General features: G+C 44.0%; 1 protein-coding gene across 1 annotated transcript in view; it reads right to left on the bottom strand.

The window, feature by feature from the left end:
• Nucleotides 1-13,158, bottom strand: part of LOC139406631 (inactive serine protease PAMR1-like) — a 55,619-nt gene that overhangs the window by 21,344 nt on the left and 21,117 nt on the right. Inside the window, exons 3-4 of the mRNA XM_071149448.1 lie at nucleotides 12,858-12,983; nucleotides 9,236-9,350 (exon numbers count right to left, since the gene is read on the bottom strand). Coding sequence (XP_071005549.1) covers nucleotides 9,236-9,350; nucleotides 12,858-12,983 — 241 coding nt within the window. The remainder of the gene's footprint in view (nucleotides 1-9,235; nucleotides 9,351-12,857; nucleotides 12,984-13,158) is intronic.

The raw sequence follows: 13,158 nt of genomic DNA, 5'->3' as shown, positions 1-13,158 counted from the left end.
ATAACAAAATGTGGAAAAAGTCAAGGGGTCTGAATACTTTCTGAATGCACTGTATATTCTGTCAAACTCCACACCTTGAATAAACTTGGGAACAGATATGTGTCTACAGCCAAAGTATTGCTAATGAAAAAATGTCTGTTGACAAAGTATATTTTCACTTGCAATGCCATTTAAAAAGGTGAATATCTTCAGAAGCCAATTGTCACAGTTTGTTTTAGCTAGTCACTTATACCATTCAGTCATCCAGTTCTTCTGTTTAGTCCAGCCAGAAAGTTTTCATTGCAGTAGCCAGGCCTGGATTTTCCATATCAAACTAGTCAACAGGTTTCTCACTTGGCTCCACTCAAAAGTAATGGGAAGTAAACATATTGTAAATTGCTCATTACTGCACCACCCCCCTTTAATCTGAGTTTTCCTGCTAGAGCCTTTGATTTCCTGGAGCAGCCGTGAGAGGGAGTGCCTGCCTGGCTTTCCTGGCTCTGCTACCCTGGTTGGCACCATCTCACACCCCTGACTCTTTTACTACAGCCAGCAGGCGAGCAATGAACAGCAATCAGAGCCATTGAAGATGTTAACGGCGCCAACGAGTGATTCCCTCACTTTGCACGACTCACTTCCTTTTAAATGAAGGTGAGAATTGAATGTTTAGTTTCCTCTGGTTGCGGTGGAGGTGAAATCTGTTATGATGTCTTTTCACCAAGGCAACAGTGATCAGCGCTTTTTCATACTGTCACCTTTTTTCTTCTGCTTCCTCGCCTGCAAAAGAGATCAATGAAAAAAAGTAGACTCAGAGTCGTTATAAAAAATGTATCTGCATTGCTTTCAGCTGAGATCATGGCTGAGTCTAATGATGTCCAATTTGAGGCAACAACGCAACAATTGTTACTGCGTGGAACTAATGGGACATTTGAAGGAGCTAAGAGGAAACATGGAAAATATAATGCCACAAGCGTTAGTAACACAGGCTACAAAAACAGAACATATTTTAGCCTTCAATTTCAACAAGGACAGATGTTTCTACATCTTTCTACTTTACTTTATACATCTATGTTGTGATGCCCGTCAACATCTCATCTCATTCTTTATAATCAGTGATCATCTGCAAACTTCCATGTGTGACTGACTGTACTAACACTGGTCTGATTGTAAGTGATTCACTGTAACTTGTTGATGTGTCGTTGATGTATGATTACTTATTAACTCAAACAGTCACATTGCCAAGCTAAATAGTATGATTGGTGAATATACTACTGTCAACTCCCAGCGTTCCTTGTGAATTCTCAGTGAATTTACACTTTAAGGTCGTCCAGAAACCAGAGGTCTGTGGCTTCAGGGCCTCTTTTAATGAGAGTTAAAGTGAATAGCATAATTGGTGAGACACACATTGGTATACAGTGCCTTCGGAAAGTATTCACGCCCCTTGACCTTTTCCACATTTTGTTAGGTTACAGCCTTATTCTAAAATTGGTTAACACAATAACCCACAAGGTTTTTTGAAAATTGTGCTAATTTATAAAAATAATACTTTACTCAGTGCTTTGTTGATGCACCTTTGACAGCGATTACAGTCTTGAGTCTTCTTCGGTATGACGTCACACTTGACACACCTGTATTTGGGGAGTTTTTCCCATTCTTCTCTGCAGATCCTCTCATGCTCTGTCAGGTTGGAAGGGGAATATCGCTGCACAGCTTTTTTCAGTACTCTTCAGAAATGTTAGATCAGGTTTAAGTCTGTGCCACTCAAGGACATTCAGTGACTTGTCCCGAAGCCGCTCCTCGTTGTCTTGGCTGTGTGCTTCGGGTTGTTGTCCTGTTGGAAGGTGAACCTTCACCACCAGTCTGAGGTCCTAAGAGCTCTGGAGCAGGTTTTAATCAAGGATCTCTCTGTACCCTGCTCCTTTCATCTTTGCCTCGATCCTTAAAAGTCTCCCAGTCTCTGCCGCTGAAAAGAGATGGTGCCAGGTTTCCTCCAGACGTGACGCTTGGCATTCAGGCCAAAGAGTTCAATCTTGGTTTCATCAGACCAGACTATCTTGTTTCTCATGGTCTGAGAGACTTTAGGTGCCTTTTGGCAAACTCGAAGCGAGCTGTCATGTGCCATTTACTGAGGAATGTCTTCTGATGGCCACTCTACCATAAAGGCCTTATTGGTGGAGTGCTGCAGAGATAGTTGTCCTTCTCGAAGGTTCTCCCATCTCCACAGAGGAACTCTAGAGCACTGTCAGAGTGACCATTGGGTTCTTGATCACCTTCCTGACCAAGGTCCTTCTCCCTAGATTGCTCAGATCTAGGAAGATTCTTGGTGGTTCCCAAACTTCTTCAAGAATGATGGAGGTCACTGTGTTCTTGGGGACCTTCAATGCTGCAGAAATGTTTTGGTACCCTTCCCCAGATCTGTGCAGACACAATCCTGTCTCGGAGCTCTACGGACAATTCCTTCGACCTTGTGGCTTCGTTTTTGCTCTGACATGCACTGTCAACTGTGGGACCTTACAGTATATAGACAGGTGTGTGCCTTTCCAATAATGTCCAATCAATTTAGTTTACCATAGGTGAACTCCAATCAAGTTGTAGAATCAGCTCAAGGATGATCAATGGAAACATGATGCACCTGGGCTCTATTTCAAGTCTCATAGCAAAGGGTCTGAATACTTATGTATATAAGGTATCTGTTTTTATGTATTTTTAATTTGCAAACATTTCTAAAAACCTGTCGTTGTGGGGTATTGTGTGTAGATTGTTAAATTGTTAGATTTGTTTTATTTCATTCATTTTAAAATAAGGCTGTAATGTCACAAAATGTGGGAAAAGACAAGGAGTTTGAATATGTTCCAAAGGCACTGTATATATCCGTTTAATGAATGAGCTGCTTGATTTAACGGAATGACAGCACTGTGACTGACTCCAGCTGGAACCAGGACAGGGAATGACAGAAAACAAGGGTTTGGATGGAGGAGTGTAAGTTAACATTCAGCTCTAACAGAACAAGATGGAAAAGAATGGGGAGTATATCCTGGCTCTTCTCTATATTGGTAGATTTACACTCATACTACCAACATATTTCATACACATGGATTACCATTGAGGTCATTTTGACCCTAAGAAGAAACTTTTGGAAAAAGCAACAATCAAAATATCAACTTGATTCTCATCAAAACATCATTAGACATGTTGTGTTATCAAAAAAATATTTAAAAGACCAAAACAGACATATTCTTAACATTCCTTCAAGAATGTGCAGCTTTTTCCTAAAGTACATTCCACATAAGTACTAAAAAGTTGATTTACAATCATACTAATTGTCATATTTTGTGGTAAAAATGTCTGCCATTTAAAGGGGCAGTACACCAACATTTGAAATATACTTTATTTTAGTGACAAAAAGTGATCCATCCATTTATCCTGAGAGACAATGGAGAAAAATATGGCTTAGTTGTATTTATTTTCTTACCCCACAACCAGCAGTAGCATCACTGCTAGTGAAACATTGGGAATGGTAGGGCTTGTATGGCAGGATGTGTAAGGTTCTGCTTTTCTTTTCTTAGTCAACTTTGTGTTCTTTTTCTTTGTGTTCTTGAACGTAGCCCTGTTTCTTTGTGTTCTGGAACGTAGCCCTGTCTTTCATTTTTGTTAATTGATTTCACCCGTGTTCGTTTCTCACCTGGTCTCATCAGCTCCCTATTTAGTTTAGTTCTTTCTGTTTGTTTGGTTGTGAGGTATTGTTTTGTTTTTGACTGCCTACCTGTGTTTGACCATTGCCTGCGACCACAATTCCTGCCTTCTGCAAAGGCGTATTAAACATCTGCCGCGCTGTGCGCAAGAATCTACACCTTTTTCTCCCTGAGTATTCATTACAGAATACATCACCAAAAAACGGAATGGATTCACCGGAGCTACAGCAGCGCCCTACCCCAGCAAGAGGAGCTTATGGAGGAAATGTTCCATCTTCTCTGCCAGCCTATCCCTACTCCTCCGATGCCAGCTATCGTAACCCATAGCACTCCTTCGTTCACACCCATGTCTGGAACATATAACGGTTCGCCTGGGAAATGTCAGCGATTTCTGATGCAACGCAGCAAATACATTGGTCACAACCCCACTAGCTTCGCCACCGACAAGGGCAGGGTGAATTTTGTTGTCTCTACCCACAGGCAAAGCCCTGGATTAGGCCACCGCCATATGGACTGCCAACAGCACAGAACTCGGATCCGAGACCCATTTTCACACCCTCTTCAAAGATGTATTCTATCACTCTCCCTCCGGTCGTCCTATAGGAGACCTCATAAAACTTCAACAAGGTCGCAATTCAGCTGCTGAGTATGCCCTCGAGTTCCCCACCATGGCTGCAGGGAGTTGATGGAAAGAGGCTGCTTTACTTACCGTCTACTGAAGAGGACTCAACAGGGAACTTCAGGCGGTGCTTGCCTGTAGAGGTCACCTTCAGAATTTAAATCAATACATTCATATCTCCATCGACCACCTCACCGCCGAAGAACTCTGCCACCCAGGAACCCGAAACCTTCTCTTTCCATGATTCCGTCATCCTGTCTGAGTCTTCCAGAGCCCATGCAGTTGGGCCATGCTCCTCTCCCGTGTATCGAACGTCAAAACCGGATCCAAGAAGGGCTCTGCCTATACTGTGACCAATGCCCTGTTCGCCCCCCCCACAGAGAGATGAGAAGGTTCCCTCCGCTGCCATGCAGGTAGGGGTGTCCTTATTTCTAAATATTTCCCAGAAGCAATTCTCCATCCCAGTATTGATAACCTTGAAGGGGGTTACCAAGTACGTAGAAGGCTTGACAGATTCAGGAGCAGCAAGAAAATGTTATCGATCACCAGCTAGTAAAAGAGCTTGACATTGATCACCTGTCACCCCTTCCTTAAGGATTAACACCCTGGACGGGAAGCCATTGGGCATGCACCTGACACAGAGCGTCACCCTCCAGATTGGAGTCTTCCACCCTGAAACCATTCAACTCTCATCCTCGGACACCCTCATTGTCGTCACGACCCTGCAATGTCTTAAGCAAAATCAAGGCCTCCACTCTGCCACCGAATCGCCCAGGAGACTGTGCTATTGACTTACTCCCTGGAGTGTCCCCACAGATGGGCCGTGTTTACCCCCTATCTATCCTGGAAAATGAGGTAATGGAGAACTACATTGATGTTTCATTCGTCCTTCTTCCCCGGCTGCGTCCAGCTTCTTCCTTTTTTGGAAAAAAGGACTGTGGTCTCCGTCCATGTATTGAATGACGTCACGGTCAAGAACCGTTTCCCTCTTCCTCTGATCCCAGCGTCCCTTCAACATCTATACTAAACTCGACTTGTGAACTGTATATAACCTTGTCCATATACATGGAGGCGACGAATGGAAGACGGCCTTCATCACCGCTCGAGGGCACTACGAATACCTGGTCATGCCTTACGAACGCCCCCGCCGTCTTCGAATCCTTTATGAAGGAGGTTTTACAGGATATGATCAACCACTTTCTCATCATCTAGATTGATCACATCCTGATTTACTCCTACTCCCTGACGGAGCACATACAGCATGTGCAAAAGGTTCTTCAACGGCTCCTTGACCATAACCTTTTATGTGAAGACTGAAGAGCACCTCCATGTAACCTCGGTAAACTTCCTCGGCTTCGTACTGACACCTGGAGGGGTCAGCATAGATGAGAACAAAGTCACCGCCGTCAGTAACTGGCCCAAACCAACCACCATTAAGGAACTCTAATCTTTCATTGGGTTCTCCAACTTCTATTGCCGAACTTCAGTTCTATGGCCGCTCCCATCACTGCCCTTACCAGCCAAAAGACCCTGACCCTTCAATGGACTGATACCGCCCTGACTGCATTTAACAACTTGAAACGCCTCTTCACCTCAGCTTCTGTACTTCGCCAACCTGATACGACCCTTCCTTTCACCCTGGAGGTGGATGCCTCCAAATTAGGAGCCATACTCTCTCAGTGGGTGGGAACACCTCCCAAATCACATCCCTGTACCTTCTTTTCCAGGAAGTTATCCCCTGCTGAGAGGAATTATGATGTGGGGAACAGAGAACTCAAATCAAGCTGGCCCTCGAGGAGTGGGGCCACTGGTTGGAGGGCGCACAACATCCATTTCTCGTCCTAACAGATCATCCTAATCTGGACTATATCAGAGAGGCCACGAGGTTAAACTCCAAACAAGCCAGCTGGGCTCTCTTCACACGCTTCCATTTTCATGTTACTTTCATCCCTGGAAAGATAGTTAGTGCTTATGCTCTCTCCCGCCAGTTTGACCTTTCGACCAATAACTCAGAGCCTACACCCATTCTTCTTTCCTCTTGCATTATGGGACCGGTACAGTGGGAGGTTCACTCTGCCATACAAGAAGCCCTAACCTCAGACCCGGCTTCTCCTGAGACACCAGCTGGGAAGAGTTACATACTGTTAGACCCAACTGATGCAATGGTGTCACATGTCCTTGGGGTCAGGACATCTGGGCATTACACGAACCACTGAACTTCTAGCCCGGAAGTTATGGTGGTCCTCACTGGCATCCAATGTAAGGGATTACGCACTCTCCTGTCCAGTCTGCGCCCAAACCAAAATCCCTCGTCATCTCCCTTCCAGAAAGCTTCAACCTTTGCCAATCCCTCACAGACCCTGGTCCCACATAGCTGTTGACTTCTTAGCACATAGCTGTGACAGACCTTCCTGAATCCCCTAACACCACCATCCTTGACATAGTAGACCATTTTTCAAAAATGTGTTGTCTGGTTCCTCTTCCTCATCTACCTAACACCATGGAATTGGCAGAGTGTATGTTCCAGCAGGTGTTCCGTCTGTATGGATTCCGAAGAACATCGTCTCTGACCGCGGGCCCTAGTTTGTCTCCCGGGTGTGGTGAGCCTTCTGTGACCGACTGGGGGTCACCCTCAGCCTCTCCTCCGGGTACCACCCCCAGACCAACGGGCAGACGGAACACCTGAACCAAGAAATGGGGAATTACCTCCGCCAAAAATGTTCTGCCTCTCCACATGGCCTATGCCGAATATGCTCAGATCACACTCATGCACTCACCCCTCCGCCTTACTCTGTTTCAGTGTGTCCTTGATTTCCAACCCCCCATGTTTCCCTGGGAGGCGGAGCCTGGTACTGTCCCAGCTGTCGACAACTGGTTTCGGCGTGGTGAGCGGGTATGAGAGACCGCTCACCGGCATCTGCAGGAAGCCTTTAGTACCCATAAACGCTTTGCCTACAGATGCTGCCAACCTACGTCACTCTTTCACCCCGGACAGCGTGTTTTTTTTATTTATTTTTATTTACCTTTATTTAACTAGGCAAGACAGTGAAGAACAAATTCTTATTTACAATGACGGCCTAGGAACAATGGGTTAACTGCCTTGTTCAGGGGCAGAATGACAGATTTTTTCCTTGTCAGCTCAGAGAAATCTACATTCAAATAAAATTCCTATCAATGAAATTACTATAGAAGAAATTAGGTGGTTTTGCCTGGGGTCAAAAGTCCATATTGAAACAATAATTTAGATGTATTAAGAAACAGTTGATTGACAAAGTCATGAACATTTTGAATAAAACAGGGCCAGACTATTGCATGTGGGGCCCCGGGGCACCCCAAAAAATATTATTTGGTTATCCGTTTACTGGAACTTTCTGCATTTCATGAGGCTAAGAGCAAATGTTGCAGTTTCAAAGCTAATTTCCTGCAATTCTACACTTTTTGCCCATGGGGCAAAGATTTTTTGTTGTTGCTGTTTTATGCTGATCTCATGCTTTTGTTCACAATTTGCCATGAGGTTGCGAGATTGTTGTAGTTTTTAAAGCACATTTTCAGCTATTCTACACATTTTGTCATGAAGCTGAGAGAAAATGTTGCAGTTTTAAAGTTACTTTCCTGAAATTCTACATCATGCCCGGTCGGTAATCTGGCCCTGTGAATAAACCACCTTTGGGTTATTATCCAAAATATGCCTCTGGAGTCAAAATGACCCCAGCAGGGAGATGAGGGTTAAGATATTTGACTCGACATACAAAGGAGAAAAGTGGAATGACATATTTTACACATATTTTTCACAATAGCAAGTTCCCCCATTGTTATTATTGTCTGTTAGGGGCTGAACATCTCAGGGCTCTAAAAGTATAGCTGTGCAGCGTGTGTTGCTGTGTAACTCGATTGGTGTGTTGTCCATGAGGAGTGTGAAGTGAGAGTCAACATTACTGGTATAAATTAGAGTGATGTAGTCAAGAGTAGTGAGTAATGCATGCAAAATGGCTCTGCCAGTAAGGTTTCACTGGCTGATGCCAAAGCGTATAACTTCAATAGTCCAACTATGAGCACAGCAACATGAAACAGAGAGGACCACTATTTAATGATGGTCTCTGTGGCTTGTATGTCATAATGGACACAAAACAGCAGTATAAGGCCCTATTTCTTCACTTTAGGAGATGATTTATGAATCTCTATCTGTCGATAAACCATATTGTGCAACTGTTTCTGCTATGCTTGCAGATCCATTTGTCATCAGATCATGGATTTGGCCTAGCTGTCTGAGCCTGTCAAAGTTGTGTAGTTTAACATGGAGCTTTATGTGTAAGGGAAAAATGCTATCAATCTTAGAAAAAAGGGTTCCAAAATGGTTCTTCATCTGTCCCCAACCCAAAAAGATAGAACCCTTTTGGGTTCCATGTAGAACCCTTTGTGAAAAGGAAAAGGGTTCTACATGGAACCAAAAAGGGTTCTCCAAAGGATTCTCCTATGGGGACCATTATAGGTTCTAGAGAGCACCTTTTTTCTAAGAGTGTATTGATCTGTTTATTTCAACACCCAAAGACAGACTGATTGCAGCTCAAAGTTCCATGTTGCTTTTTTTATCGTAAAGGCCCTCAAATAAAATGCCAGAGAACAAAGTTATCACATGAGTGAAATGCATTTACTTTTTTTCAAGAATAGGAGTGGTTTCCAACCTGTGGTCTAGACTCACATTGGTCCATGACCTACCTCTCAAAGAAATGTGAAAACTGAAATGAAATGGGTCAGGTATTAATAACTATTACAGATGGTTTTCCAGAGAGGCCAAAGCATAGCCCATTCATGTCAAGGGAAAATATGACAAAGTGAACATTATAACTAGCTGTCATTCAGTTACACCAGGCTTTGGCTCAGTGGACTAACTCTGTCTTGAGGTTAAGAGACAACTCAAGTCAGATACACCGTTGGTCACACCCACCTGAAGTTGATGGTGAATCGTGGGTCCACCTGAACTGTCCATTCACAGCGAGCGTTGGTGGGGTAACTTTCCAGGACTATGTGGCCCTGACCTTTACGGATCACTCCTCCACACTCTATAAACAGGAACAAAACTATTTAGAGCTCACATTTTACATGATCGTGCAATCAGGGTTTTATTTATTAGTGTAATTATATGTTTCATTATAATTAAATCATTGTGCTGTTGTGTAGCTCATACACAATATTTACTAAAGCATGTGCACACCCCTTCAAACTAGTGGATTCAGCTATTTCAGCCACATCCGTTACCGACAGGTGTATAAAATCTAGCACACATCCATGCAACCTCCATAGAAAACATTGGCAGTAGGATGGCCTAATGGAAGAGCTCAGTGACTTTCAATGTGACACCGTCATTGGATGCCCCCTTCCCACCAAGTCAGTTCATCAAATGTCTGCTCTGCTGGAGCTTCCCTGGTCAACTGTAAGTGCTGTTATTGTGAAATGAAAATGTTTCGGAGCAACGGCTCAGCTGCGAAGTTGTAGGCCACACAAGCTCACAGAACGGGACCGCTGAGTGCTGAAGCGTGGAGCGTGTTAAAATCATCTGTCCTCGGTTGCTACACTTACTACCTAGTTCCAAACGGCCTCTGGAAGCAACATCAGCCCAATAACTGTGTGTCAAGAGCTTCATGAAATGGGTTTCCATGGCCAAGCAGCTGCACACACGCCTAAGATTACCGTGCGCAATGCAGGCGTTGGCTGGAGTGTTGTAAAGCTCGCTGCCATTGGACTCTGGAGCAGTGAAACACGTTTTCTGGAATGATGAATCACGCTTCACTATCTGGCAGTCCGACAGACGAATCTGGGTTTGGTGGATGCCAGGAGAACGCTACTTGCCCCAATGCATAGTGCCAACTGTAAAGTTTGATGGAGGAGGAATAAAAGTCTGGGTCTGTTTTCCATGGTGCGTGCTAGGCCAATTAGTTCCAGTGAATGGAAATCTTAACGCTACAGCATATAATGACATTCTAGACGATTCTGTGCTTCCAGCTTTGTGGCAAGAGTTTGGGGAAGGCCTTTCCTGTTTCATCATCACAATGCCCCCGTGCACAAAGTGAGGTCCATACAGAATCTTTTTTTTCTTCAAGATCAGTGTGGAAGAACTTGACTAGCCTGCACAGAGACCTGACCTCAACCCCATTGAACACCTTTGGGATTAATTGGAACACCGACTGTGAGCCAGGCCTAATTGCGCAACATCAGTGCCCGACCTCATGCTCTTGTGGCTGAATGGAAGCAAGTCCCAGCAGCAATGTTCCAACATCTAGTGGAAAGCCATCCCAGAAGAGTAGAGGCTGTTATAGCAGCAAATGGGGGACCAACTCCATATTAATGCCCAAGATTTTGGAATAAGATGTTCGACGAGCAGGTGTCCACTGTCCACATACTTGTGAACATGTAGTGTACAGTCGTGGCCAAAAGTTTTTTGAATTACAAAAATATACATTTTCACAGGTTTGCTGCATCAGTGTGTTTAGATATTTTTGTCAGATGTTACTATGGAATACTGAAGTATAATTACAAGCATTTCATAAGTGTCAAAGGCTTTTGTTGACAATTACATGAAGTTGATGCAAAGAGTCAATATTTGCAGTGTTGACCCTTCTTTTTCAAGACCTCTAATATCCTCCCTGGCATGCTGTCAATTAACTTCTGGGCCACATCCTGACTGATGGCAGCCCATTCTTGCATAATCAATGCTTGGAATTTGTCAGAATTTGTGGGTTTTTGTTTGCCCACCCGCCTCTTGAGGATTGACCACAAGTTCTCAATGGGATTAAGGTCTGGGGAGATTCCTGGCCATGGACCCAAAATATCGATGTTTTGTTCCCCGAGCCACTTAGTTGTCACTCTTGCCTTATGGCAAGGTGCTCCATCATGCTGGAAAGGCAATGTTTGTCACCAAACTGTTCCTGGATGGTTGGGAGAAGTTGCTCTCGGAGGATGTGTTGGTACCATTCTTTATTCATAGCTGTGTTCTTAGGCAAAATTGTGAGTGAGCCCACTCCCTAGGCTGAGAAGCAACCCCACACATGAATGGCCTCAGGATGCTTTACTGTTGGCATGACACAGGACTGATGGTAGTGCTCACCTTGTCTTCTATGGACAAACTTCTTTCCGGATGCCCCAAACAATCGGAAAGGGGATTCATCAGAGAAAATGACTTTACCCCAGTCCTCAGCAGTCCAATCCCTGTACCTTTTGCACAATATCAGTCTGTCCCTGATGTTTTTCCTGGAGATAAGTGGCTTCTTTGCTTCTTTGCTGCCCCTCACTGTGTGTGTAGATGCACTCACACCTGCCTGCTGCCATTCCTGAGAAAGCTCTGTACTGGTGGTGCCCCGATCCCGAAGCTGGATCAACTTTAGGAGACGGTCCTGGCGCTTGCTGGACTTTCTTGGGCGCCCTGAAGCCTTCTTCACAACAATTGAACCACTCTTCTTGAAGTTCTTGATGATCCGATAAATGGTTGATTTAGGTGCAATCTTACTGGCAGCAGTATCCTTGCCTGTGAATCCCTTTTTGTGCAAAGCAATGATGACGGCACTTGTTTCCTTGAAGGTAACCATGATTGACAGAGGAAGAACAATGTTTCCAAGCACCACCCTCCTTTTGAAGCTTCCAGTCTGTTATTCGAACTCAATCAGCATGACAGTGTGATCTCCAGCATTGTCCTCGTCAACACTCACACCTGTGTTAACGAGAGAATCACTGACATGATGTCAGTTGGCCCTTTTGCGGCAGGGCTGAAATGCAGTGGAAATTATTTTTGGGGATTCAGTTAGTTCATTTGCATGGCAAAGAGGGACTTTGCAATTAATTGCAATTCATCTGATCACTCTTCATAACATTCTGGAGTATATGCAAATTGCCATCATACAAACTGAGGCAGCAGACATTGTGAAATTAATATTTCTGTCATTCTCAAAACTTTTGGCCATGACTGTATATGTAATTGCCATCTAAAGTTGAGTAATAGCATGATATTTACCAGTTACAGAGTTACATGGCATACATTAGGAAAAATAAACTTCAAACGGGAGACAAATGAAGAATGCAGGCTGGTAAAAGTAAACAAAATGCACATTAACCACAGGCCTGCAGCCAAGTGCCACAAATACATGCCAAGTTTCTGCGGTTGACGAAAATACATCAGAAACCTATGCTTTCTCTAGAAATTATATTGTGAGATTCCAGGATGTTGACTAACACTATTTTGACTTTTCAGCTCCTTGAATGGAAAATCTATGAGACAATTAGCCCTTATCCATGCAAAATGCTGTTGTGCCAGAATTGTCTCCTATAGTAATTGGTATATACTGCACTGTAGGTACAGTATGGTATATGCCTATATAGAGGCATGGAAAGGAAGCGTGTTGAAGTTACTTATAACCCTGATACAAGGTCAGATATTCTTTCATCCCCATAATGGTTTTGGTTGGAACTGGGGGAATAAAGTAATCTGATCCTAGATCTGTGGTTAAGGGCACATTTTACCCGTAGCGATGGTAGGAGGTAATGTGGGTAGAGGAATATGTGAGAATGAGTGTACTCACTCAAGCAGTCACCGCCTGACCAGCCGGGTCGACACTCAGCACAGTACTTCCCCTTGACAAAGAAATCATCTCTGGGGCCCCACGTCCCGTTGTTACACCGCTTACAGTTCTCAAATATGCTGCAACCTAAGAGAGAGAGAAGAAGAGAGGGGAAAATGGTGGAGTAAGAGAGACAAAGACTGAGAGGTTAGATAGAAAGAAAGATGGAGCCGGCACAGCATCAAGTAGAAGTGCTGACTGAAAACTGAAACGTCTGAAACCTCTTCACCATACAGTACCTTCAGAAGGTATTCATAACCTT

Source organism: Oncorhynchus clarkii, chromosome 1, assembly GCF_045791955.1.
Source record: "Oncorhynchus clarkii lewisi isolate Uvic-CL-2024 chromosome 1, UVic_Ocla_1.0, whole genome shotgun sequence".
Lineage (NCBI taxonomy): Eukaryota > Metazoa > Chordata > Actinopteri > Salmoniformes > Salmonidae > Oncorhynchus > Oncorhynchus clarkii.
Note: the sequence above shows the minus strand (reverse complement) of the source record. Positions and strands in the feature narration are given on the sequence as shown.